The following is a 26,970-nucleotide window of genomic DNA, read 5'->3' on the forward strand; positions in this document are numbered from 1 at the left end:
ATGGGTTAATGTTGGAAACACTTCATGTATATGTTGTAAATATTTTTTTCAAGTGTGTCAGTTGTCTTTTTAAACCTTACTCTTAATTATATTCAATCTTACTAATTTCATTACCAGAGGGTAAACTCAAGTTCCGTTTTGGGGGGATGTCCTTTGGTCGTGACCCCCACGTACCCAACACTCACAAGCAAAACCCAGATTCCTGGGCCCTGCCCGGAGTTTCGGATTCAGCAGTTCGGGGAGGGCCCAGGAATCTGCCTTTCAAACCGGTGCCCGGGAGGGGCTGACACCGCTCTTCGGGAAGGTATTCCTCCCAACCCTAAAAGGTCCCTAGAGCCCCGCCCTACGGGTAGGAAGCTGCCCCACCCCCTGAGAAGCAGGGCCCTGGAAAGCCCCGCCTCCACGCGAACCCTCCATTCTTATTGGCTGGTAGCGAAGGGGCATACCCCAACGTCACAGTGCCGTCAGCTCCTCCTCCCGACCTCCAGGGGCGGGGACGCCACGCCTGCGCGGTAGAGCTCGCGCTCGGCGTCCTGCGCTCCTGGTAGGGTCCCGGCGGCGCGCGGCGGCTGCATGGCGGACCTCCGGCCGGAGTCGGAGCCGCTTTTGAGTGGGGCCCGGGGCGGCAGCGGCCGAGACTGCCCGGCGGACTCAGCCGCTTGCCGCAGCGTCCGCGGCGGCCCTGGTGAGCGGCGGCCCAGGGAGGGGAGCGGGCCGCGGGGGTGGTGCGTGCGGTCCTGCCGGCTCCGCGCCGTCCGCTGTCGCCGCTGCGGGCGCGTCCCACGGGTCGGGGTCTGAGCGGGCGCGGGGAGCGAGGGGAGCCGCCCTCCGGAGGGCGGGGGGCTGCACCCTGCGGAGGAGCGGGCGCCAGGGTCGGCCACGCTCTGCAGGGTCGCGCCCTGCCTCCGACCAGCCGCCCGAGAGGCGTCGCCTAGCCGGCCGCCCGCGCCCCCCAGTCCCGTGCAGCCCCCTCGATGGACCTCGGGTGGACCCAGGGCTCGCGGATCGCCTTGGTGGCCCCTAGGAGGCAGCACTTCCGTTTTCCTCCCGGTTATGATGGGGGAAACTGAGGCACAGAGAGGGGCGTTCCCCTACCCAAGGTCACACAGCCGGGAAGTGGCTGGGGTGGGGTTCGAGCCCAGCTGGGAGCAGACTTAGGAGTCCTTTCAGTCTACTCTCTCAGTCTCGGTGCTGGAGTCTCCCCAGAGGCTGGTCCCCCTTCAGTTTGGGGTTGGGCAGGCCTCCCCAGAGCAGGGCAGCTTCCTCCCTTTGCCCTCTGCAGCTCCCTCCTGCCCTTCCTGTTTACCAGCAGAGAAGTTGCTGATCCCGAGGAGGGCCGGAGGGTGGAGTCCATCTGTCTCCGGCAGACGGCAAGGGGGTTGGGTAGTGGGTTAGGGATGGAAGGGCTTCAGCCTCATTTTACAGAGGAGAAAACCGAGGCCCACAGAGGCTCCGGGACCTGTCCAGGATCAGCCCTGGGATCTGGTGCGGCTGCGGCCAGTGTCATGCTGGGTGTTCCTTCCAGGAGCACTTTCGCTTTCTGGGCTTGCTTGCTTCCTCTGTCTGGGAGGTGCCCGTGGTGTGTGCCCATCCATGGACTATGGGGGTGGCGGGTTCCTGACAGGAGATGGGATAATTAGAGGCGGGGGCAGCCACCTGCCTGCGCATCTCAGAGGCTGTCCCCAGGAAAGTTCTCCATCCAGCCCATGCCAGACCCCATGGGTCCCTGGGCAAGGGACATAGGGCATGCAGACTTGGAGTCTGGAGGTGAGAGTGCCTTTCTGGTGCCGCCCCTTCTGGCTGTGTGACCTTGGCAGGTTGCCTGACCTTTCTGAGCTTTAATAAAAGGGAGGTAGTCAGAGGGGCTGACTTGAGGGGTGTTGTGAGGATTCGGAGAGTATGCTGGGAATGCCCTCGGCGCAGGACCCGGCCAGTGGCAGAGCTGGTGCAGTTGGTGCTGAGGGCCGTTCTGGGCAGCGCACCGTGATTGTCACAGGTCCCGGTCCTGGCCGAGTGGACGGTGGGCACGTGAGACCTGCACGGTAAGGTAGGAGCCAGGGCCAGGCAGTGTGGATGGTGAGCAAGGGCTCCTTGTCCGGACGCCATGGCCTCCATGAGGGCTCCTGAGAATGTGAGGGGACACCCTGTGTTCTGAGTGTCCCTGGCTAGGCTGCTTGGCCCCGGGGGCGGTGGGGACTGAGAACGGCTGGTCTGCCCTCAAGCTCCTGTGGGGGCTCCCAGGTGGGGTCTCTGTGCACCGAGTTTGCGTGTCTTGCAGCCGGATCCTCCTACTGATGGGTGGGGCGACTGTGTTGCTGGGTGCCCCCCAGACCCTGCAGTCAGGTCCTTCTGACCCAGCCTCCCCTCATCGGCCACAGAGCGAGGGTAGCTGTGTCCTCTTCTTGTTCCTGGTTAGGGAGTCATCCTCTTTCTGGTTATGGAAAAGTCAGAGGACGCGGGAGCACCATACTATGGAAGGGGCTTCTAGAATAAAAGCAGCAGATAGCTACAGCAACCCATTCAGTCTGCACATCCGTCCCATCGTGTATGACCGGTGAGGGGTACTGAGGTACAGAGGTGAAGGGGGCCTGCCCAGGGTCATCAGGGTGCTGGTCGGGGCCCCAGGCGGGTCGTGCAGGGTGGGGCCTGGAACAGGAAGAAGAGGAGGCCGCTGTGGGGCGCGGTGTTTGTGCCCCTGTTGTCCTCTGCTCTCTGCGGCAGACGTTCTACCCTGATGCTCCGACCTGGTGTGCCCGCTGATTGCCACCCGGGGTGGGGGACGACCACGTTGGGAGACAGTGCTCCTGTTAGGGCCAACAGCCTGGGTAAGGGCTTGGAGTCTTGGGAGAACTTGGCTCTGCCAAGTTCAGGATGAGCGGCGTGGAGGGCATAGGGAGGGGGAAGCAGCAGAACGGGTGGTGAGTGGGTGAGGTGGGCACCGTAGTGCCAGGTGGGGACAGGGTGGACTTTGTCCAGGAGCACTGGGGACTCGTGGGAAGCTGTGACATGCTCACAACCGAGGGTTTGTGACAAGGTGCCCCTGGCTGCTGGTGTCGGGCTACAAAGCAGGTGGGGTGGCCTTCCTGAGGTTCGTGCCCCGAGGCCCAGGCCAGAGGTCTGATGTGTGCTGGGCGGTTCCCGGGGTGCCTGACACCCCTGGCCTGTGATGGCTTGCCTGGGCGTGAGCTGCACCCCGCATCTGGGCCTAGAACGAGCCCACAGGCTCTTCTTGTCTCAGAAGCTTGTATCCTTAGATCTCTCCAGGTGGCGATCTCATCTCTTATCCCGGGGTTGGGTAACATGGGGCCCCTTGTGGGCCCTCAGACCACCCTGCTCCGCAGCCTCCCCTCAGGGCTGTTCACTCACTCCATAAAGAAGCTTTGAGGACACTGTGCTGAGCCCTGCACGGTCCTGGGCTCTGTGGGTACAGCAGGGAGTAGACCAGAGTGTTGTCTGATCACAGTTCCCAGGATGCCGTCAGGGGAAGCAGGCCATCACCATCCTCACAGCCTCTCTGGGAGAACTTTTAGGGCTCCTCAGGGCGAGCATGGAGGTTGTACATGGGGGGAAGCTGAGGCCCAGATAGAGGTGGGCACTTGCCCTGGGTGACACAGCAATGTGATGACAGAGCCAGGCTGGAGTCTTGCCTCCTACCTCTGTCCAGGGTCCCCCATGTCCCTGATTGGCCCCCGGGGCCCTGCGGCAGGAGCCCTGAGGACAGGGGCTGCTGCTTCCCTGGGGGCGGTGGGCACAGCAGACAGCCGCCCACCGCCCGCCCACGCTGCCTCGGGCTTCCCTACCTCTGCTCTGGAGGCAGGCACGTAGCAGCGTTCTCTCCGTACGAGCTGAACTGCTGCTGGCATGAAAGGACCACAGCTGAAAGTAGAATCTTCAGCAGAGACAGCTGCCCCCTCGTTTCTAAGCCCTGGGCTGGGGGGTGCTGGGGGCTGCGTGCCGGTCTGCTTCCCGCCCGGGGCCCGGGCTGCCTGGGCTGCACCCTCTCGCATGGACCTCGGGCCGTGGGGTTCCTCTGTTGCTGAGAGCCACGTCTCCTCATGCCTTTCTTCTCCCTTTGGGTCAAGCAGTGGTCGGAACCCAAGGCTGCAGGGACTGACCTGGCATGCAGCTTAGGGCTCCTCCGTGGGCAGGGGGCGGGGGTGCTGGGATGAGGCTTCCAGCCGCCTGACGTGTCCTGAAGGCCCTGCATAGTCGGGAGGCCCACCAGGGGCCCCATCCGTCCTCCTGCGCCCTGACACCCCCGAGTGCTGGTGTGTGAAGGCGGCAGGAGGGGGCCGCAGCTGCCCGCTTATGGAGCGCGCTCCCGGCACCGGGCCAGGCCTGGGGCGCTGTCCTGGGCGGACTTGCTGCGGGGCGAAAGGCATCTCATTGCAGAGCCTTGGAGAAGAATGCCTCCAGGTTCTTTCCTTGATCTCAGTGGTCCTGTAGCTGGTGAGTGTCATGTGATCAGCCTTGTCCCCCGACGTGCTCTCTCTGCCTGCAGGCGCTCGGTCCAGGCGGGATCTCTGCTTTGACCAGGCTGCTGTCTTCATCGAAGATGCGATCCAGGTGGGCAGCACCTACTCCCAGTGGCTGGGCCTGGGCTCCTCTTCACGTTTTGTGGGGGCTGGGTGATGGCTGCCCTGCTGGTCCCCTCCTTGCTGTCCTGGGGCCGGCGCCTCGGTGGCTGGCCCGTGTGGTCATCATAAAGTGATGATGGGGCCTGTGGGCACGGCTCGCCTGGAGTCCTCCCTAAAGCAGGTGGGTGCTGGGTGCTCTTCCCTTGAGTCCTAGAATCAGTGACTGGTTTCGTTGAGTTACCACCTACTGAGGGCCTGTCGTGTGCCTGCCTGTCCCAGGTCCTCTGAGAGATGCCCAAAGCTGGTCAGACCGTCCCCTGCTGGAAAATGACACCCAGGCTCAATTCGGGAAATAGGATATGGAAGGGAGCAACGTGCCATATGGGCGGCTAGGCTGGGGGGCGGCCTGGAGAGTGAGAGTGGTGGGGGCCTTGTATAGCAGAGGGGGGAGCCTCACAGGCAGGCAGCGGGCACAGCTGTGCGTTTGGAAGTGGGTGTCCATGCAGGGCCGTGGAGGCTTTGGGTGCCCCGCAGGGTCACGAGAGAGCCCTTTGTCCACGTGTGCCGTGCAAGTGGACTCTGGTCCACAGCCCGTCTCCCTGCCTGGGGCCTGTCGTGGGGTCAGTGGGTGCCCGGCCTGTGGCTGGCCATGCTGTGCGGCTCCGAGGGGACCCCCACTCACGCTCCCCTGTGTGGTGTTCACTTTCAGTACCGCTCCATTAACCACCGCATGGACGCCAGGTCGATGGGGCTTTACCGCTTGTATTACTCAAACACGAGCCAATGGTGAGAAGGCGCAGGCGTGCAGCGGGGGGTCCCTGCGGCCTGGCTGGGTGGGGGGAGGCCGGCCTCAGGGTCCAGGCAGGTTTCCCCTCCCCAAGGTGGAGAAGGAGCCGCTTTCCCCTCCTTCCTGGAAAGGAGCCCAGCCCGAGGAAAGAGGGGCTCTTCCGGTGAAGAGGTTCAGCCGTGGCCATCGAGCTTTGACCTGAGTACCGCTATCTGACCACTCGAGAGCGGGCACAAAGCAGGAGGCATGGCGTCCTTTTGAAACCATGGAGTCTGTCCTGCTGTCGTCCCAGGCATCCTGCCTGCAGATCTAGTTTTGGGCCCAGAGCCCTGCTGGTTCGTGCATTTTCATTAGTTTTTGTTCTTTTTTTCAGGATATTGAGCTTCACCATTTTCTTGATCCTGTTTTTGGCTTTTATCGAGACCCCTTCCTCGCTCACTAGCACCGCAGACGTCCGCTACCGCTCGGCCCCCTGGGACCCACCCTGTGGCCTGACCGAGAGCGTCGAGGTGCTCTGCCTGCTGGTCTTTGCGGCTGACGTCTCTGTGAAGGTCAGGTGGGCGCCGTCAGGTGCCCAAGCCCACGGGCCAGTGCTCTCCCGGCCTGTCTGCTGCTTTCCTGATTAATTTTTATTCTCCTGGAGCCAGCTGCCTTTTTCTCTGACTGTGCCCTCTGACCCTCCGAGCAGAGGCCTTGGTTGGTGAAGCTCTCTGCCCTCTCCAGACCAAACTGAGCCTCGGTTCGGCCCTGCCAGGTGCACAGCCTTGTGGGTTCTCTGCGGGTGGCTGAGGGTCTGGCCGTGCCCCTGTGAGGAGAGACCCCAGTAGAATAAGGCAGGACCAGTGGTCTCTCTCACGGCCCAGCCTCCCACCCCCACGAGAAGAGGAACACAGGAGGAGGTGGGCATGGGGCGGAAAGGGGCCTCTTGCCACGTGCTGTGTGTCCGACTCTAGATTCTTTCTGACCCGAGTCCTTCCAGAAGCTGGAGGTGGGCCCTGCCTTGCTCATTTGAGCTTCTGGGCCGTGTCGGAGGTTCAGAGCCTTAATGGCTTCCCAGTGAGACGCTGAGGGGCCGAGAGGCCGAGCCTGGCTGCGGGTCATGCATGGTTCCTTTTGTCAGACAGGAGTGATTCCAGCGTTGGGCCCTCGGGACACGGCTGGCCACAGTGCAGCGGGCTGTCCCCAGAGTCAGGGGTGCCTTTGCCCGGCCCCTGCTGGGCTGTCCTGCTGACGCTGAGGGCCGTGGGCGAGGGCCCTGGGCAGCTTTGCATTGTTTCTTCTTCAGCCCAGGATACATTTAGGAGGTTTGGGGGTTTTTAAACTGGAACTGAAACTGATGAGAAGTTTTCATTAGTAGTTTTTGAATGGTTGGTGCATTTGGGAAGTCTCACAAGTTAGAGTGAGTGTACATTTTTATCTGCACGCAATGACCTCTGGATTCCCCTGCTGTCTGTGGGGCTCGTGACGACTGGCCAGTTGGCCACAGAGGAAGACCTTGGACCTGGTTGATTTTTTTTTTTTTTTTTTTTTTTAAGATTTTACTTATTTGAGAGAGCGCGCACACAAACGGGGAGGAGCAGAGGGAGAAGCAGACTCCCCGCTGAGCAGGAAGCTTGGTGCAGGGCTCGATCCCAGGACCCTCGGATCATGACCCGAGCCGAAGGCAGATGCTTAACTGACTGAGCCACCCAGGCGCCCCTCAGGCCTGGTTTATAGACGGTTCTGGGTGTGGGCCAGCCCTAACCAGAAGTGGAGCGTGTGTGGTGTTAGAGCTTCAATTGGCAAAGCCTCTTTTCCAGAATGGCTTTTTCTAGAATGGTTCCTGGGCATAAGCTAAACTGGTGGTTGGGATGGGCAGGACGGCTCAGACCCTGTTACCGATGTGGAAGCAGGCCGGAGTGGTTAAGTGCTGAGCCCAAGGTCACTGGCTGTCCGAGGTCACCAGCAGGCTGGGTGGGGAGCTCAGCCTCTTGCTCCCCAAGTCACGAGGAGACCACACCGCTCGCCGAAGCGCTCTCTGCTCTGGCTGCCCCAGCCTCAGCCAGGCGTGCTGACGGCCTCGGGCTGGCTATGGGGCTGGTGCTGCTGCGGGGCTGCCCGCTCACCCGCTCGCTCCCTCACCCCCCGCCTCTCTTGCAGAGCTACCTGGTTGGGTGGGCCCAGTTCCGGATGAGCCTCTGGCTGCTGGCCTACCTTGCGGTGCTGGTCGTGTCTCTCATGGACTGGATCGTGTCGCTGAGTCTGGTTTGCCAGGAGGTAGGTAGTGCGGCGGCTTGGAGATGGGAGCAGGAAGCTCTGGGTGGCCTGCCCCCTGCCCCCTGCCCACCCTCCTAGCGTTTCAGTCAGCCATTGGCCATGGGGCCTTGTCCCATTTTGCAGAAGGAGTCAGTGAGGCCTGGGGAGGGCACGAGGACTCCTGATCCCTGCCTCGCCACTTTCCAGCTCAGCTCCTCGACCGGCTGGGTCCCCTGCCGCCCTAGGGCCTTGCCCTGGCCACATGGCCGAAGCTCTGGGTGGGCTGCAGTGGGAAAAGCCCGTGTCAGCCCAGTGTCCCGTCCTGCCCCCCACCCAGACGCACTGCCCTGTGACTAGATAGGACAGAAGCGGGGAAAGAAAGTTGGTCCATCAAGGCCAGTCAGGGACACAAACCCGTCGGGCACTTTAGCCAAGAGAATTCACATAGAAGCTTAAACAGGTGTTGAGTAACCGCCAAAGCAGAACGGGGGCAGGGTGGGGGCGGCGGGGCGGGAAGCTGCAGGAAGCTCAGGGCAGGGGCCCCCAGAGCCGGCGCCCCGCCCTCCGGGCCCTGGAGGGGTGCAGATCCCCTGGGCCCCTCCAGAGACTGCTTGGTTCTGGCAGCGCTGAAGGAAGAGGAGGCTGGCAGCCCCTGGCGTGGGTACCGCCCTGGGGCCAGCAAGGGGACGGCAGGGAGCAGTCGCATCTCCCCCTCCGGCCTCCCAGCCTGTCCCCGGTGCCGTCCCTGGCAGGAGTAAGCAGGCTGCTGAAGGAGAGCCGGTGGGGAGGATGGACGGCACAGTGCCCGCCTCCCACTTCCTCTCAGGAAAGAGCTTCGTGAACGGGTACAAACCCGCGTCTGTGCAATAGGCAAGGAAAGCGGCGAGCAGCTCCTCAGACTTGCGTTGTGACTGGTTGCAGCCCTGACTGATCCTTCTAAGTTCCTCCTGCTCAGGGTCCCTGTGCCCTTGGCCTCAGCCGGCTCCCCGGCTCCTCTGGCTTCTTCACCTTGAATGGGGACCCAGACCTTCATTCCCGGCCAGTCCGTGTCCTCGGTACTCCTGCCTTTGTGATTCCCGGGGTTTTCTGTTAGTCTTTCATTCTGGGTGAGCCTCAGGATCCCCGACCTGGACCTCCCTGCCCCTCTGCGCAGCCGCACCCCAATCTGTCCTTGGCAGTCGGAGCGGTGCGTGCCCACCAGCACCCCACCCTGCTTTTCATGAATCTTCCGGTGTGTCCCCGGTGGAGCACCCACCCCGGGGTGGACGTTTCCAGAGCGGCAGGGCACTGAATTGTGGGCTGGGAAAAGGAGGAGTTGCCGTTCGGTTCTGTCCTGGTGCTCAGAGCCCCTGGTGCACGTGCCTGCCTGCCCAGTGAGGGCAGATCAGCGCCCTGCCTGGGGACGGGGCCCATTGCAGTCACCCCCCAGCTGCCAGGGGGCCACATCGGGGTGGGTGAGCGGAGCTGAGCTCTGCTTCTAGAGGGCAGCCCATCCATGGTGGCCTTGGGGGCCAAGGCTCGGACATTACTGGACATGATCTGTCTCGGCGTTCCTTCTGCCCATCCACGCGCATGCTCCTTGGACCTTGTCCCCACTTGTCGGGCCTGTTCTTTCTGTGCCCTGATCGCCACGTGGGAAGTGTTAACCTTTCTCGGTACGGACAGGGTGGACCCTGGCCACCAAAATGCTTTCCTTTCAGCACCACCTCGGGTCGGGGGGGTTCCTGATGGAGGCCTAGCGCTGCACATGCTCCGCTTCTGGGTAGAACCGTCTCCAAACGAGGCCTGAGGTTCTGTGGCCAGCTGGCCAGTCATAAAGAACTCACACGGGCCCCGGGGGAGGGAGGGCGGGTGGGGCGGACCATGGGCCTCCCCCTGCTCCAGCCTAGTCTCTTTGTCTGTTTCTACCTTGTGGCCCAGAGGGTCCGATCATACATGGTCTACCGGTCACTGGGTAGGCCATGGTCACGACTCTGCTGTGGCTCTTTCTCCTGGGAGACAAGGTATCTGCAGCTTAGTTGGTGGGCTGTGATTCTGTGTGGGCCTCACCAGGGGCTGCTCATTGGTGTTGAGTCCTGTGGCGGTAGCTCCCCATCCTTCATAAAGGCCACACGTCCCTGTGTCCATGACCCTGATGTGGCCCCAGTATGGGGAGGGCTCTTGGCAGGAGGTATGAGCTGCACCCTGCTCCAAGTCTGATTACAGGTGAGGGTCCCGGACCCTGGGTGCGGGTGCCGGTAGGACCTTCAGCCGCTGCTTGGCCTAGAGGGGTGGGTAAGAAACTCGGGATATGGGCGCTGAGACAAGGTTCCATCCAAGGGCAGTGAGCGGATTATGGGTGAGCCGGGGACGCTGGTCCCTCAGCCCACGGGGGCAGGGGGCGGGTGGGCGGGTGGGCAGAGCCCTGGGTGTCCATTTATTGCTGTTTTCTTGGGCTTTCTGGTCCTGTGCCGGGAGCTGGGCCCCCTTCTGAGAATGTGTGTAGCCAGGGAGGTTGACTCGGGCCTTGGGATCCCGTATCCTGTGGACAGCCTGGAGGGTCCGCTGTGAGCCGGTGCTGGTGGGCCCTCGTTCTGTTGTGAGAGAGCCCTCTAGAACACAGAAGCCCCAGATACGTCGTGGCGTCCCGTAGTGCCACAGGTGCCGTGCCAGAGGAGGTGGCATTTACGCCGGCATGGGAGGGACGGGGACAGCCCGCCTGCTGAGCAGAGGGGTGGGCTGAGGGCTGCAGCCGCAGGACGGTGGGTGGCAGCCCCTGGACGGGCCAGAGTGGGCCTCCAGGCAGTCCTTAGGCCTTGGGCAGGGAGGGGCCGTGGTCAGCTGGCCTTCTAAGACAAGATGCCCAGTGGGGCGGGAGTCGAGTTGAGAGCTGGGATGGGCCATGGAGCATAAACATGACACAACCACGCGGCCCAGGATGGGGTGATTGCAAGAGAGAAGGTAGCTCTGCTTTTGTATAAAAGATAAGAACCACCAAAAAAGAAAAAAACAAACCGTGCAGCTTGACAAGTTCCCCAAGGCGAGAGGCCACACAGGAGAGGAAGGGGCTCCGGGCGTCAGCGCTCGGGGGTCAGGTACGGGGGAGATGGCGCAAGGAGCTGGGCAGACTCGGGCCCGGGGGTCACTGAGGCTGGGGCTAGCACCCCAGACAGGAGCACTGGCTGGGTCAGGGGCAGGGACGTGGGGGGCGGGTGGAGGGGCACGAGGGAAGCCCTTGAGGCTAGGTGGTCCTGCAGACTGGGGGTGGGAGGGCCTCTCTGGTTCTGACAGGAGGGAAGAGGGGAAGGAGGAAACGGGGGCCTGTGTGTGCACCCGTGTGTGTGTGTGCACGTGTAGGGCGTGCACACGGAGGCTGAGTGTGAGTGTGTTTGCAGGCGGGCGCTGCAAAGTGCAGAGTGCGGCCCGCAGCTGTGTGTGCGTGAGGGGTGGGGCTGCAGCTGGGAGGGGTGGGGGCAGGGGAGGAGCGTCGTAGGGAGGTGTGGAGCCCCCCATGGCGCTGTGGCTGCAGGGCTGATGGGAGAGGGTGGCCGTTGGCAGGGGTGGGGGGAGGATGCGGAGCCGGAGTGGGGGAGTGTGGGGACAAGGAGGCCGGGGCTGTGAGCGGGTGGCCGGGAGGGGCCAGAGCGGGGCTTGGGGGCTCTTCGGCACCCGTGGCCTCGGGCCTGGGTGGAACTGGAGAGCCCCTTGCTCTGTCTTGCAGCCCCTGCGGATTCGGAGGCTTTTGCGCCCCTTCTTCTTGATGCAGAACTCGTCCCTGATGAAGAAGACGCTCAAGTGTATCAGGTCTTCGCTGCCGGAAATGGCCAGGTGGGGGCTCGGGGCCAGGGCTCCCTGCGTGCCGTCGGGGGGCACCGGGACTGCGGCCTGGGGAAGCCAGTGAGTGGGTGTTTGGGGGCCTCCTGGCAGCCCCTTAGTGGCCTTGTACCCTCTGCTCGACAGCTGCAGAGCCCTGCGGATGCTCCCCTTCCGTCCCCGCTGTGGCTGGGACCACCTCCCCCACTCTCCGCCCAGCCCCCCCTGGCCTCCCTCTGCCTCCAGTCCCCTTCCCCCAGGGGCTCTCATGGTTGACCCCTCACCGTCCAGCCAGATGGATGGATGTGGCCTTTCTCCCTCTGAGAGTCCAGGGGTCTTTGGGGCCCCAGGAAATGCCCCTGGGGAACTGATTGTCCCTGCCAAGGAAAGAGGGCTCCCTAGGGCAGGACCAGTGCTGAGCGCAGGTCAGGCTCTGGGGCAGGGAGCTCCCTGAGTGCTCGGGCCGGCTGTCCCTAGACCCCCGTCCCATTTGGTGCGTGGGGCGTGTGTCCTGTGCTGAGCACCCACATCCCTCTCCCCAGTGTCCTGCTGCTGCTGCTGGTCCACCTGTGTGTCTTCACCATGTTCGGGATGCTGCTCTTCACAGGCAAGAAGGTACCGTGCTCTGCTCGGTCCCCAGTCTGGAGCCCAGGCCCTTGATGGACAGGTCGGCCCAGTCCTCCAGGTAGTTGTCGGGCCTGCGGCGGTGGAGGACCGGCTAGGCTGCCTGCCCTAGCCTCGTAACCAGGGTCAGTGGTGGCCCACCTAGAGCCCAGGTATCTCTTCGAGTGGCCAGTCTTCGTGTGCCTGTCCCTGGGGCCTCCCGGGCTCAGGGCTAGTCAGCCTGGCGGCCCCTCCCACTCTCCTTCCCTCCCTCCTTTCTTCTCGCCTTCCTGCCCTGTCACTGACCCAGCTTTCTCTACACCCCTGTTAGATGGAGGCGCCCTCAGACTGGCCTATGGGGCCATCGGGTAAACCGCACCACCGTCCGCCCCACAGTGCCTGCCTCCACGTCTTCTCCAGCTAGGGGCTTTTGCCCTCCCCCTGGGTCCCCTTCCCGCTCCTCCCTGCTTCTCGGCCCCCAGCGGCTTGTTGCTGTGTGGCGGTGTCGGCCACCTCTCACCCCGGTCCCCGTCCCCCCCCGCCCCCAAGCATCTGTGGTCCAGTGTGTCTCTCCTCATGTCCTGGCCGGGGTCACTGTCGTCCTCAGGGCTGGAGCCGTCCTGCATCTCTGTCCTGGAAATGTGGCGGGGGGTCAGCCAAGGCTGATGTCCATTGAGTTTGCGGCAGTACTGGGGGGCTCAGGCTGTCCTGTCCGGGAGGGAGAACTGGAGACTGTCCCTTCTGATTCCGGAAGAGCCGGAGCTCCCGTGTCTAATTCTCTTTCGAGTGGGTGTGTGTGTGTAATTGTGTGCGCTGGGTGTGTGTCTGTACATGGGTGTGCACTGTCTGTGTGTGTCTGTGAATGGCCGTGTGTATTTGTCTAAGTGGTTGTGTAATTAGTGGCGTGTGCTTGTCTCTTTCTGGGTGTTTCTCAGCCAGGGCGGCTGAAGGCTTTTCCCCAGGGCTGAGCAGACCCGCCGCAGAGGCCGGCGTCCCTGTGGGTGTGGAGCCTCCCTGGACGCTGGCTCTTGGGCACAGAGGCCCTGAGTTAGGTCCCGTCTGGCCGGGAGTGCAGAGTCTGCTGGGAACTGATGGGGAGGTGCAGGCTAGGGGACGCTGACCCCACAGCGGATGGAGCTCTGGCAGCTTCAGGCCTTAGCTGAGGGGGCGGCAGAGGCCTGGCGGCCCCTCACAGCTGCCATGTTTGCTCTCAGCAGGGCGATGGGCAGGACCGGGAGAGGCTGATGTACTTTCACAACCTGCCGGAGGCTCTGACCTCCCTCCTGGTGCTGCTGACCACCGCTAACAACCCCGACGGTGTGTGAGGAGGGGGCACAGGGCCTGGGCACGGGTGTGGTTAACGCGGAGCCTCAGCACCTGGCTCTGGGAGGCAGGAGTGTGTAAGGCTTTTTTCTCTCTGGGTGGAGCATGAAAAGGAGGACGTTGGGTTCTCTCCCTCGCTCCTTCCTTGTTTTTCTTTCCCTGTTTGTCCTTTCCCTTCTCTTTCCTGCCTCTTTGCTCTTTCTTCCATTTTCCTCCCACCTCACTCCTATGCTCGCTCCCTCCCTCCTTTTTCCTCTTTTCCCTTCGCCTGCTCTTTTCCTGTCTTCTGACTCCGAGAAGCTAAGAATGAGCAGGGTGACCAATGGCGTGGTTGGCAGGTTCCCTGGTGGCTTCCTCTTTGAGGCCCAGCCACTTTCCCTGTCACTACCCAGGCCCGGCTGTGCAGTGTGGCTCGGCCCTGAGGTGACAGGCCCTGGTCTTAGGTGGCTGAGGTGCTCACGTTTGGGGTTGCTGCTGGGGCCTCTCTGCGTGGGCCAGGGTGGTGGCCAGGATGGGGTTCTACGGGCCTCTAGGGCCTGGCTGTGGCCTGGCCACCCTGGCTTGTGACTTTCATCTTGGGCTCAGGGATGATCCCCCATGATAGAGACCTTCCCGGGAGGGCAGCGCCCAGCTTCCACAGCCAGGGAGAGCTGTGCAGTGCGACCCTGAGCATTGTCCCCACATGTCCTGTGAGTCGTAGGGACTCCTGCATCTCTGTCCTGAGGGAGAGCTGAGCTTTCGGTGTGTGGGGCGTTCACGGGAAGCAGGACTCAGCTTAGTGTAAGGGAGGAGTCCCCCACTGCAAGCGTGTGGAAGCAGAGGTGTGAGGATTGGCGTTTGGACAGGAAGGCCTCCTAGGTCTCCCAACCAGAGCCCTTCTTCTGTTGAGAGGGCAAACGGGGTGGGGCCACGATGGGAATTAGATCAGAGCCTGAGGTGGTGAGCGGGTTTCAGTTTCTCCAATTTCTTTCTCTCAGTTATGACTCCTGCGTATTCCAAGAACCGGGCCTATGGCATCTTTTTCATAGTCTTCACCCTGATAGGTGAGTTCTGACAGATCTGTAGGGGTCCCTTGGGACAAGATCCTGCCCCCGACGGCAAGATCACAAATGCTCAGATGTGAGTGTGCCCTCCCAACCCCGTGTCTGCACCTCTGTGCATCCTCCCGACCCCGAGTCTTTACCTCCGTGTGTCTTCCCCGATCCCGTGACTTCACTTCGGCGTGTCCTCCCCGACCCCGTGACTTCATCTCAGTGTGTCCTCCCCGACCCCGTGTCTGCACCTCTGTGAGTCCTCCCAACCCGTGACTTCACCTCAGCGTGTCCTCCCCGACCCCATGTCTTCACCTCGGCGTGTCCTCCCCGACCCCGAGTCTTTACCTCTGTGTGTCTTCCCCGACCCTGTGACTTTATCTTGGCGTGTCCCCCCGACCCCGTGTCTTCACCTCGGCGTGTCCTCCCCGACCCTGTGACTTTATCTCGGCGTGTCCTCCCCGACCCCGTGTCTTCACCTCGGCGTGTCCTCCCCAACCCTGTGACTTCATGTCAGCATGTCCTCCCTCCTGACTTCGCTTCAGTGTGCCCTCCCGACCCCGTGACCTCATGTGCTCTCTGATCTTGTGACTTCTCAGTGTGGCCCCACCTCGTGGTTTGCAGTCTGTGACCACGGAAGGCCTCCGTGCTCAGTGCCCATGGCTGGGCAGGCCCGGTGGCAGCATATTCATTAGATGAGGACGGGGGGGCCTGCGTGTTGACCGGTGTGCCCCAGGCACCTGGCAGGAATGACGGGCTCTCCCTGCTCTGAGATCGTCCGGACCCTTCTCACCATCACCTGTGGGTTTGCTGTGCCCGTGTCGGCCCTCTGGGCCCCTGGGTGCCGCCCCCCACCCTGGGCCCCCGATGCTGCTTTCTCCTTCCAGACTGCCCCCTGTCTGTGGTGGTCCCCACTGACTCTGGCTTTCTCCACTCGAAGGAAGCTTGTTTCTGATGAACCTGCTGACGGCCATCATCTACAATCAGTTCCGGGGCTACCTGATGGTGAGCCAGTCTGCCGTTTCTGCCCGTCTGTGAGGAGCGGCCCCTGGAGGCCAAGCGGGGCACGACCGGCCGGGTGGCCGCAGCAGTGGGGGGGGGCCGGGGCGGGGGTGGTGGTCTCCCGTGGTCTCTGCACTGCCCTCTGGCTCCCTCCTGCGCCACATCCTCCCTCCCCAGGCGGCGCTGTCGCCACAGCCCCCCGGGTTCATGTCATCTAGAGGGAGGCCATGAGGTCGTGGCTCCAGGGCAGGTGGCCCCGAGCCCACCGTGTGGGAGAACGGGGGACCCCAGATGTGCAGAGCAGAAGCATACAGCGAATTCCATGGGCCGTGCAGAGTGAGGGCTGCTCCCCAGCTGCGGGTGGGCAGGCCGTCCCCCAGAGGCACTGGGCACGAGGCGGGGGGATGCGCGGCCCGGAGAGGCCCAGCCCCAGCACTCAGAGCCGTTTTCCTTGCAGAAGTCTCTCCAGACCTCCCTGTTCCGGAGGCGGCTGGGAGCCCGGGCCGCCTATGAGGTCCTCTCCTCCATGAGAGCAGAGGGAGAAGCCCACCCTCAAGAGTGAGTGCCAGGGCTCCCGGGACCCCCTTCTCCCTGAGGGGGGAGGGAACCCCTCAGATGCTCCATAGAGTGTTTCCTGAGCAGCGACTGCGCTCTGCCGAGCTCCCTGCGGGCTGGCGCCTGATTTTAGCGCTGCCTCGGAATCACGAGGACGCCACATCCCTGGTGCTGCAGGGTTCCGTCGTGCTCTGAGTTGACTCCTTTGTCCTCATGACCCCTGCAGACCATGGGCTGGTGCGGGCCAAGTGGCTTTGGCCCTCTCCCCCGGCCTGCGCCCTTCCCGTGCCACTGGGCTTGGGTGGGAACCAGGGGGGCCTGGTCTGGAGATGGTGTCTGTGGAAGGTGCCCACGCGGACGGCTTGTGAGCCACCCTGTCGTATCTCTGTCGTATTGCGCGCCACTTCTGTGTGCCGGCATGCTCCTCTTGAAGGCGGGACAGTAGTGTCTGGGAATTTTACGTGACGGGATGACTGAAGTGTCGCGGCTGGCTCCTGCACGGAGGCCCTCGTCATTGCCCAGAGCCACTCGCCGCATGCGGCACAGCTCCGGCCAGAGGTGTGGGCGCCCCGGCGCGCTGAGCTAGTTGGGCTCACTGGGGTGTGGGTGTCTTTTCTCCAGAGTCGGGGTGAAGCCCCAGGACTTCCTGCACGTGCTTCAGAAAGTCCAGCTGGACAGCTCCCACAAACAGGCCATCATGGAGGTATTGGGGTCCCCTCTTCCCCTTGCCCTCCCCAACCTGTGCTTCTGGGCTCCGCCTGGAGGTCTCCTCGGCACCAGCCCCTTTTCAGCAGGGGTGTCATTTCAGATCAGCCAGGGCTGGCCGAGGCCGGGTGGGGCTGGGGACGGTGCACCCTCCTGTCCTGGGCCCTTCCTCCCCTCGGCCCAGCTGAGCCCTGCTGACCTGTGTTTCCCTCCTTTGCAGAAGGTGCGTTCCTACGGTGGCGACCTGTTATCAGCTGATGAGTTTCAGAAACTCTTCAATGAGTTTGACAAAAGGGTGATTAAAGAGGTAACTGGGGCCAGGCCACCTGGGGTGAGCTGGGAACGTTACGGTACCTGTCGGCATTGATCACCCGGGTGACTCTTAATGATCAGTGCCAGGACTCGCCTTCCTAGGGATTCCGGCCCCTAGGATGGTAAATGGGAACGGAGATGGCTTGGCTCTTGGAAGCTGGGGCGGTTTTGTCAACCTTGTGAAATTCACAGACCACAGGGACTGGCCTGGGCCAAGCCTGACCCAGAGGAACTTTCCAAAGGGTTTTCCCTGTCTCCACGACAGATTCTTACCTATTTCTGACAAACTCTTACCTACTTCCGTGTGTCCTTCCCCAGGAGGGCCCTGAGTTTGTCCAAAGCCTTTGTTTTTTGTCCTTAACACCGATTTGTAAAGCCACCAGATGGGCCTTGGCATCCAGCTCAGCACTGTGTCAACAAAGAGCCCTGTTCTGTGTTAAGCTTTCAGTTATTAGTGCGTAACTCCCACATATTTTTTCACAGAACGCTCTTTGTCTTGTGGTAAACACTTTGCGTATATTCAGATGGCCGCCTCGTATTCCATCGCGGTTTACCTGAGCAGTCCGTGGCCATTTACGTTCTCTCTAGCCCTCTCTGGTGTTAAAAGATGACCGTGATGAACATGTTAGTGTGTGCGACTATTTCCATGTTTGGGATTATTTTGTTAGGCTGGACAGACTGGGATAAGAGAAGAGGTAGGAAAAAGTTGAATCCCAGAATAAGGGGGTCCGGGCACTGGTGGGCTCCCAACAGCCACGGCCTCCTGCAGGCTCAGGTTTTTGAGCCCGCGTGTGTTCCCTCCCCAGCCCCCACCGCGGCCCGAGTACCCGTCTCCCTTCCTGCGGAGTGCCCAGTTCCTTTTCAGCCACCGCTACTTTGACTACCTGGGGAACCTCATCGCCCTGGGGAACCTCCTGTCCATTTCTGTGAGTGCGGGCTCGCCCTCCTGTGGACGTGGGAGGCGCCCCATTGCCCGCCCCCTGGCCCCCTCCCCTCCTCCCGGCTCCCCGACCATGGCCTTGGCACCCGGGCGCTGGGCCGGGCTGGCGAGCTGCCTTCCGCTCTGGCTCGGCAGGTGTTCCTGGTGGTAGACGCAGACGTGCTGCCCGAGGACCGTGACGACTTCGTCCTAGGGGTGAGCTCTGGGGCCGCGCGGGTGACCCGGGAGGCAGCGGGAGCGAGAGGGCACAGCCTCCCCCTCCCTGGGGCCCTTCTGGTGCAGAGCCGCTCCTCGCATCGTGGGGTGCCCCCAGAGGACAGGGTGCCGGCCCGGGGGAGGCTGGTGTAGTGCGGGTGGGGCTGTCGGCGTCTTCCGGGCTCGTGTGGCCCTGGGCTTGGAGCTTTCCCTTCTGGCTGCTTCTCAGCCGCTTCTCAGCCCTTTCTGCAACTGTGAACTCCCTTCTTAACTACAAGGTCTTGTTAAACTCCTTAGGAATTTAAAAACAATTTTTTCACCTTGGATTTTAAGGAAGTAGCAGCAATACTTCCACATTACTCAATGCTAGAACTCTAACAAAGCAGGTATTTTAAAGTTTATTTTAATGAAAGATCTTGTGAACAATATTAAAATGGATGAAAGTGAATAAATGTTCTCTAATTACATAGGAAAAAGCTTGACTTGTCTGATTTAAAACTGACACAGTATGTCGTGCATATTCAACGTAGAGTAGATTTATTGTAGCATCAAAATGGAAAAAATGGTTTTCCTGACCTGATGCTTGAAATTCCTTTGTATTATTCTTCAAGAAAAGTCCTGTTCTCAGTTTTCTTATTTCCGTTGTACTTTTTTCCCGGATGACACCAGAAAGCTTCAGTCTCCTCCTCGTGAGTAACGCACTGTAGATGCGGCTGGTTTTTATTCCTGATGAAGTCAAGTTGGAATCAGTTGAGCTATATTTTATCTTTTTTAACAGTAGTTGTTAAGCATGAGGGTCGGCGTGATGGTCTGTGAGAGACTTCTGGTCACCTGAGTGCCGCATGGGGGTTTTGGGGTTCTTGCAGAGTCCCATCCTTTTCTGCCCCTTGGTAATTGCTCATGATGCAGGGTCTGAAATGTTCTTCCTGCCTTAAGGGCGACCTCTTCACGTGTGTGAATGAGGCAGCCCTGACCAAGAATGTGGAATTTAGACTGGACACTGAGGTGGGGTGACTGCAGCGGTCATCTGACCCTGCGTGTCCCTCCCGTGGCCCTGTGCACGCCGGGGGGACGGTGCTGTGAGGCCCCCATTAAGGGGAGAGCCCCTCTGTATTTTACTGACTGGCTTCAAAAAAGACAGTGACCCAGTAGCCTGTGGTGACCTTCAGTTCTAAGACCTCCTCCGACACCCCCCAGGGGCTGGGAGGATGCTGCTGAGAGCCAGGCGTGCCCACCGGGGAGGCCACTGCCCACGTGCGTTGTTAGAGGTCGGCCCGATGTTCCCATGGAGAATGGACTGGAGGGGTCGGGGCAGAGAACTGGGGGCGTGGGCTTGGGCGGCAGCCACGGGGAGGGAGAGATGTGGCAGAACAGGGGCCGGTGACCCAGGCCCTGCAGGCCCAGAAGGGATGTGGGGTCGGGAGATGGAGGGCCAGGTGAGTGAGGGCTGGGGTGCCGCCGTGCCGGTTATCCCCGAAGCCAGCGTGGGGTACCCGGTCACCTGAGGGGAGGGTATGGAGCAGGAAGGTGGGGTGCTGGAGACGCCCCGTGTGTGAGGGGAGGGGGCACGGGAAGAGCAGCCCCGAGAGCCCCGAGGGGCAGATGAGGGGAGGGCGGGTGATGTGGGGCTGAACACTGGTACCTGTTTTCCTCTCTTAGATTCTCAACTGTGTGTTCATCCTGTACTACTTGCTGGAGTTGCTGCTGAAGGTGTTCGCCCTGGGCCTGCCGGGGTACCTGGCCTCCTCCAGCAACGTGTTTGACGGGCTCCTCACCGTCGTCCTGCTGGTAAAGTCTGAGACGCCCGGGCCGCTGGTCTCTCCGGGTGGGCGGTGTGCTCTCTGCGTCTGGCTCTGCGCTGTGTTCCATCTCAGGCTGTCCCTCGGGAGCAGAGGGCCCGGGAATTTGGGCTCCTGCCTCCAGTGACAAAGGGCTGGCTTTCCCCCGCATGAGCTGCTTGGTGGGCGGCCAGTGGGGGCCGATAGGAGGCTGGGTTTCCACTGCATCGGAGCGTCGTGGGGGCAGGCTGCTCCTCCCGCCCCTGAGGGGGCCCGGAAGGAGGCCGCAATCCTCGCCGGCTAACCAGCGCCGGCCACAGACCTCGGGACAGTGGGACCTTGCCGCGGGTGGGGGGAGGGCAGGGGGGTCTCGGGCACCCTTTCCCCAGAACCCGTGGGAGTGGAGGGTCACGCGTGGTGTGGGTCACGGCAGCCACACTGGTGCACCGTGTATTCGTGTTTGCTAGGAGCTGTGGGCCCCTTGGGACAGGAGCAAAGACGGTCTGAGAGAAGGGCCTTCGGTCTGTCCTTGACCCGGGCCTCCGCAGCCTTGCAGGTGTCCCCGCCCCCCATACGTGCGGGCCGCTGGTTCCCAAGACCTCAGCGTCTTTCTCAGCCGCAGGAAGCCCCACGTTTGGAACCAACCCCTAGGGACAAGGACGGAGCTCTGACTTCTCCCCCAAACTCCCTTTGGGGGGAGAGCGTGTTACACACGAGCCTTAGAAATCGTTTGAAAGCCGCCTAGATTAGCGTTGCTGTAGCGATCTTCTCTTCTTTTGTAATTAAAGGTTTTGGAGATCTCAACTCTGGCTGTGTACCGATTCCCACACCCAGGCTGGTATGTGACTGCGGAGAGCCGAGGGAGGCTACAGCAGGCAGCGCCCCACTAGGCCCCAGGGGGGTGGCCCGCCTGCTCGGGCTGCTCGGCTCCAGGGCGAAGCGCCCGAGTGTTAGGAGAGCGGGCGGCTCGGAGCATGGCCGGCTGAGACCGTGGGAGCAGACCCCTCTCCTCGCTCTTGGGGACCGTGTCCTAACTTGCCGTCAGACCGATAGTGTTCCCAGAGTTGGGACCAGCCTCTAGAGGGCAGCGGGCTCAGCACCGGTACCAGGATGGGGCGCGCGGCCGCCGGTGTCCTGGGGAGTGGAGGCGCCCTGCGCAGGGCTGGGGTGCCCCCTGAGCACTGGAATAGGGCTGGAAGCCATGTGACGTTGGCTTGTCACCTCCCACTCCGGGCGTCGGTTTACCACCCTGTAAGATGGCAGGGGCCGGGGCTGCTGTTGGAGCTCCCCCACCCCCGCTTCTGGCCGTAGAGCAGTATAGATGTCTGGGCAGGGGGTCCCAGAGCGCCTCGAAGTGTGGCTCGTGGTGGCTGTCAGGTCGCGTTGCCCAGAACACAGCGGCCGGCCAGTGCGCGTGCTGGCCCTGGGCATCTTGGCCGCCCTGGTGTCTGGAGTCTCTGTGGCCTGCTTCTGTCCTAATGGTGCAGCTGGAAGGTGCTGGAGGCGGGGAGTGGGGCTGAAAGACTTGCTTTGGGGTCAGCTGCCCCAGAGCCAGCCAGGAAGGTGTGGGGCAGACAGGTCGGGCTGGTGCTGTCCTTGGTGGTGTGTTGGGGCCTGGCGGCTGCAGGGCCAACTTCCCTTGTTTCTAAAGTGCACTGAAGACCCACCGTGCACTTCTGTCTGAGAATCACAGGGGAGCATTGTGCGTGAGGGTGAGTTTCAGCTGAAGTAGAAACGAGAGCAGAGTAAGCCCCCGAGGGACACCAAGAGGGGCCGGGATACAGGATGGGATCACAGGACAGGGGATGGGGTCAGGAGCCAGGGTCAGGTGATAGGCATGGGAGCTGAGACCAGAGACAGGGGTGAAATAGGATCGTGGTTAGGGGTCAGGGGACGGGGGACTGGCTCGGGGACCAGGTCTCTTCTACTGCTGGGACCTGAGCTGGGTGTTCCAGCGTCTGGAACCTGAGTGGTGTCCCGTGTAAGATGAGGGGTATGATAGCCAGTGCTGTCCTGGGCTGGCAGGTGTGGCCGTCCACGCTCTGTCCTGTACCCGTGACGGCGCCCCCTCCCCGCCCTCCCCCCCTTGCTCTCTGCGTCTCGTCTGAACACGCCATCTCCTTACCTTCTTGTTGCCAGCATCTCGAGCCTCTGCCAACCCGTCTCCCGTGTGTCTCTCCAGGAAGCCAGAGACGCTGGGCCTGCTGTCGCTGTGGGACATGGCCCGGCTGGTGAACATGCTCATCGTGTTCCGGTTCCTGCGCATCATCCCCAGCATGAAGGTGCGTGGGCGTCTGACCCCCGGCTGTCCTCCCTCCATCCCGCTCCCACTGCCTCATTGCTCTAGAGAGTGGCCGAACCTGAGCAGGGAGGACCTGAGACCAGGACTGTCCCTCTGGCCACCTTGGTCCCCTTGGGCTGTGTCCCCAGCCCTGCACTGCAGCTGGGTGATGCTGGAGGGCAGTTGGGAGCTTGAGAGCAGCCCAGCCCTGCTTTTACGGACGAGGAGAGGGAGGGCCAGCGCAGGTGGACAGGGGTGGGCCACCTTGGCCAGCTGCAGGGGTAGCTCTGTGCTCTTTGGGACCATTGGCGTTTGTGAGGGGCAGGGGCCCGAGCCCTTGGAACCAGCATGTTCCCAGGTCTCCTGAGGTTTCCAAAAGGCCATTGGTGTAGGCCCTTGGTGGCTTCTAGTAATGAGGGGAAAGGCACGGTGGGCCAAGGCACTCACCTCAGGCCCCCCCATACAGGAGTGGGGCATATGGTTGGCTGGGGCACCCGTCCGCAGGACTCCCAGGCCTGGTGGCTTGTGACCATCTATAGGCCTCATTTTCTCTTCATGTACCCACAGGGAGTGACACCAGCCTTAGGGGAGGGGAGCCGGGGGAGCAGGGCATTTAGGCCCAGCGCTCACCCAGCACAGAGGTAGAGTTCGCTTTTCCGGTCCATTTTCCTAAGAACTCTTCAGGAGAGAAGAAACCAAGGACATCAGAGCCCTCTCTGCGTGGCCAGGTCCTTCCCCTGTGCTCGTCTGTCCTTTCTAGCAAGCTGTGCCCCTGCGCCGTCCGGCGGATTCCCTGTTAGCTAGCGGACTTGCCCATCGGGAGGTGGCCTGCGGGCCCGGGGGGCAGGCATGTGATCACACGTAACCACACAAACACGCACGCCTGATCATGTTCCCGCGATCGTATGCACGTGTCACCACACGTACGTGATCACGCACCGGGGGCACACAGTCACAGACTCAAGTCACACGCATACACCGAACACACATGCACGAGCCACATGCACAGTCTCAGGCGTGTACACACAACATGTAACTACACGTACACCCCCCCACATGCTGTATGCACACGCGTGCACGTAACTACCCACACGCAGGGACGTGTGCGTACACGAGCGTGCCGTACGCTTGCACATAGTGGTGCACACGTGTGCACGGTGGTCCCTGTCTGTGAGCGCCCAGGGTTCCCATCTGACGTCTCGGGGGGGTAAACGGGCTAATCGGAGAGCTCTTCTCTGGGGCTCAGGTTCGCACGTCGGGGAGCAGCCCTCTAGCTGGGGTGCCTGGGTGGGCGTCTGAGCCCCTTTCTCAGGCCTGATCACTAGGGCTGAGCTGGGTGTCTCAGGTATGCGCTGCTTCGGAGCCTCCAGGCCCGAGGGGAGCTAACCCAGCCTTACTGGGCGCTGGGCAGTGAGAGCGGAGCTCCTGCCGCGGTGCTTCACTGACGGGACTTGGAATCGGCCACGTCTGCGTCTGGGTGGGTGGGGGCGCCTGCGTGTGTGGTGTACGTGAGAGTACGTGGTGTGCGTCTGCGTGTGTGTGTGAGTGCCTGTGGCGTGCGCGTATGGGTGTGCGCTGGTACTTCCCCGTCCTGTCGAGCCTTTCCAGGTCCGGGTCGGGGCAGTGGGCAGGGCGGTGTGACCTCAGTGGGACCAGGGAGAATAGGGCCCTGCTTTCTTTCTGTCCTCAGCTAATGGCCGTGGTGGCCAGTACCATCCTGGACCTGATCAGAAACATGCGGGCTTTCGGCGGGATCCTGGTGGTGAGTCTGGCCGGTGGGCTCTGGCCGTCGGGGGGGCGGGCACGCGAGTGGAGCTGGCTGTGGGTTCCGGGGAGTCTGAGCCCGAGGCTGGCTGGCTGCTCTGGAGGAAGGAGGGTCCTGGGTTAGGGGCGGCTGTCGGGCTGTGTGGGCCCCTGAGGCCAGCGAGCCCCCTGCCATTCCCGGGCGCGGACCCCGGGGCTGGTCTGCGGGAAGCGCTGCCCGACCACCCTCCCTTTCCGTGCCAGAGGTCCGTCGGTCACTTTTTATTCCTTCACATGTTTTGGATTACGGGCCATACTGATACACTGATCTTATTTTATTTATTTATTTTTTAAAGATTATTTATTTATTTATTTGAGATAGAGACTAAGAGCGACAGCACGAGTTGGGAGACAGAGGGAAGGGGAGAAGCAGGCTCCCCACTGAGCAGGGAGCCCGATGCGGGGCTCGATCCCAGGACCCCAAGATCATGATCTGAGCCAAAGGCGGACACTTAACCAACTGAGCCACCCAGGCATCCTGAGACACTGATTTTAAAAAGGGATCTCGGAAACCCACGTAGACCCCAGATGGAGTTTTGGTCAGCCCTCCTTGTGCAGAGGGATCCTCAGGAACTCCCAGCCGTGTGGGCCGAGAGAGAATCATGGCATCCCCCAGCCCCAGACCCAGCCTTGCCGTTGAGGTGCTGTTGGCTCTGCCCCGTCGCCCAGCCCAGGGGCACCCTGGTGCTGCTCTAGGCGTGAAGCCCTGCAGAGGAAGCGGAGGCCCAGAAGGGACTGGGTTAGCCCGGGGCCTGTGCCCCTTCCTTTTCCCCCTGGCATGTTGGGGAGAGGCGGGGACAGGTGGAGGGCCACGTAGCCTCTTCTGTCTGTGGCATGAGACTGCTGGGTGGTGCTCCTTGCACGTCACCTCTTGTAGAAGCCGGGCCAGTTCCTACCTGTCCCGCCCCTGGGACCCCCTTCCCCTGGGACCCCCTTCCCCTGGGACCGCCAATAGGGGTCCTTCTCACCTCTCTTCATGCCACCCCTGTCCTGGAGAAGGGGCCAGTAGCCTCGCTTCCTTGGCCCCTGCGTCTTTCCCCTTGGCTCCCAGCTTCTCTCTGGCTCCCCTGGTGGTGGTGGCTCCCCTCCTTCCTCCGGGGCAGGTTGGCCGCCAGGACGCGGTACTCGGGAGGAGAAGCCCAGTGTTCCCTGTGGGAGGCCAGCAGTGCCCGTGGCTGGGGGCAGCGTCGAGGGCTGGCAGTGTGCCGCTCTGTGGGTCCGTCCGCCGGTGGTGCTGAGCAGGCCCGGCCCCGCCTCCCCAGGTGGTCTACTACATCTTCGCCATCATGGGCATCAACCTGTTCCGCGGTGTCATCGTGGCTCCTGGAAACGGCAGGTGAGGTGGGGCCTGAACGTGCCAAAGGGAGTGCCTCGGGGGGTGCGGAGGAGTGTGAGGCTGGGTGGTGGTGGGGGCGGGCTCCCCGGGGCGGGGGGCTCCTAGTCCCTCCTTTGTCTCCCCTCCCTCCCCACGCTGCCAGATGCCCTCACCTAGAGTCTGTACCGACAGCGTTTCTGAAGCCTCCTCAGCGCCGCAGCCCCCACCCCCGCACCCCTTTTGGGACCTTCAGGCCTGGCCGCAGCGCTGGTGGCGTGTGCCCAGAGCCAGACCTGGGTCCCGCAGTCTGGAAGCTCCGTTTCCCGTGTGTGTCTGGAGCTCTTGGCTCCTGGCTGCTCTCATAGCACCTCCGGAGATCGGGGGCCCTTCTTTCTTCCTCTGACTTCTCGGGGCCCAGAGGGGTCCAGCTGTGCAGGGGCCTGAGGCAGTGCTGGGGCGTCCCGGTGTCCACATCCCGGTCCCCACTCCTGACCCAGCTCGCCATGTCCCCTCAGCCTGGCCCCTGACAACAGCTCGGCAACCTGCGGAAGCTTCGAGCAGTTGGAATACTGGGCCAACAACTTCGATGACTTTGCGGTGAGCCCTGCACCCCCTGCTCCTCGGGGCCCCCGCCCTCCCGTCGCACTCCCCCGGCCCTGCTGGACCCCGTGTCTGCCGCCCCGCAGGCCGCCCTCATCACTCTGTGGAACGTGATGGTGGTGAACAACTGGCAGGTGTTCCTGGATGCCTATCGGCGCTACTCGGGCCCGTGAGTGACCCCGGCTGGCTGGTCCCCCCTGCCCCCCTCACGGTGCAGTGTGAGCCCAGACGGCCGTGCGAGTGCGCGTCCTGCGCCCTTGCCGGTGACTCTGGGTTTACCCCTTCTGGGGATTGCTGGGAGTGTGGCTTCTGGAGGATTCCCTGGTGCTGGGAGCCCTGGAGGCGGGCTGAGGGAAGGAGAGCCTGGAGCTTGGAGAGCGGATGGTCCTGGGTTCGAATCCCACTGCACCTCTCACTGGCCATGCTACCTTGGCCACTCACTGACCGCTTCTGAAAGCCTTGGTCGGGTCGCCTCGAAAACGGGAGTGGGGGGTCACAGAGTTGCTGGGTGGACTCGCGGAACACTCCTGCTGCGTGCGTCATCGTGGTGTCCCATCTCGCACCGCTCACGGCGGGCCACGGCTGGCCTTCCTGCCTCCACAGGTGGTCGAAGATCTACTTCGTGTTGTGGTGGCTGGTGTCGTCTGTCATCTGGGTCAACCTGTTTCTGGCTCTGATTCTGGAGGTATCCGAGACCCCTGCCCGGGCTGCCTCGGGTGGTTTCTAACTTGCAGAGGACCTGGACCGGCCGTGCTGGGTTCCGGCTTAGCGCTGCTCGCCCTGGCTGCTGGGAGCCTCTTCGAATGCCCTTGACATTTGACCTGTGGGGGTTCTTAGCCCCTGGGCGGGGCTGGGGGAGGCCCATCAGGCATCTGGCTCCTGCAGGAGCCCGCGGCCTTGCAGGGCCCTGGATCCCAGCATCCGGGAGGGCTCAGCTCCCTGCTGTGGGTTGCCTTGCTGACACCGGAGGGAAAAAGGCTGGTTCATGTGGGGCTCACACCCGCTGGCCACGCTTTCTCCTCCCGCTTGCCAGAATTTTCTTCACAAGTGGGATCGCCGCAGTCACCTGCAGTCCCTTGCTGGGGACCCGGACACCACCTATCAGGGCAGGGTAGAGCTCTTGTTTAGGTATGTGG

The 26,970-nt window shown here is 62.3% G+C and overlaps 1 protein-coding gene across 2 annotated transcripts in view; it reads left to right on the forward strand.

Moving 5' to 3' along the window:
- Positions 1 to 519: 519 nt before the first annotated feature.
- Positions 520 to 26,970, forward strand: part of TPCN2 (two pore segment channel 2) — a 29,519-nt gene continuing 3,068 nt past the window's right edge. Inside the window, exons 1-24 of one of the 2 annotated variants that reach the window (XM_032414540.1) lie at positions 520 to 685; positions 4,502 to 4,566; positions 5,287 to 5,363; positions 5,738 to 5,915; positions 7,504 to 7,620; positions 11,300 to 11,406; positions 11,934 to 12,006; positions 13,209 to 13,311; positions 14,295 to 14,360; positions 15,289 to 15,353; positions 15,808 to 15,908; positions 16,527 to 16,608; positions 16,831 to 16,917; positions 17,729 to 17,848; positions 17,998 to 18,057; positions 19,717 to 19,845; positions 20,624 to 20,673; positions 22,018 to 22,117; positions 23,807 to 23,878; positions 25,182 to 25,255; positions 25,750 to 25,831; positions 25,921 to 26,003; positions 26,438 to 26,519; positions 26,868 to 26,962. In XM_032414540.1, coding sequence (XP_032270431.1) covers positions 574 to 685; positions 4,502 to 4,566; positions 5,287 to 5,363; positions 5,738 to 5,915; positions 7,504 to 7,620; positions 11,300 to 11,406; positions 11,934 to 12,006; positions 13,209 to 13,311; positions 14,295 to 14,360; positions 15,289 to 15,353; positions 15,808 to 15,908; positions 16,527 to 16,608; positions 16,831 to 16,917; positions 17,729 to 17,848; positions 17,998 to 18,057; positions 19,717 to 19,845; positions 20,624 to 20,673; positions 22,018 to 22,117; positions 23,807 to 23,878; positions 25,182 to 25,255; positions 25,750 to 25,831; positions 25,921 to 26,003; positions 26,438 to 26,519; positions 26,868 to 26,962 — 2,180 coding nt within the window. In that variant the 5' untranslated portion in view covers positions 520 to 573. The remainder of the gene's footprint in view (positions 686 to 4,501; positions 4,567 to 5,286; positions 5,364 to 5,737; positions 5,916 to 7,503; positions 7,621 to 11,299; positions 11,407 to 11,933; positions 12,007 to 13,208; positions 13,312 to 14,294; positions 14,361 to 15,288; positions 15,354 to 15,807; positions 15,909 to 16,526; positions 16,609 to 16,830; positions 16,918 to 17,728; positions 17,849 to 17,997; positions 18,058 to 19,716; positions 19,846 to 20,623; positions 20,674 to 22,017; positions 22,118 to 23,806; positions 23,879 to 25,181; positions 25,256 to 25,749; positions 25,832 to 25,920; positions 26,004 to 26,437; positions 26,520 to 26,867; positions 26,963 to 26,970) is intronic. The other variant, XM_032414541.1, reaches the window with a different exon arrangement.

Source organism: Phoca vitulina, unplaced genomic scaffold, assembly GCF_004348235.1.
Source record: "Phoca vitulina isolate PV1807 unplaced genomic scaffold, GSC_HSeal_1.0 scaffold16, whole genome shotgun sequence".
Classification (NCBI taxonomy): Eukaryota; Metazoa; Chordata; class Mammalia; order Carnivora; family Phocidae; genus Phoca; species Phoca vitulina.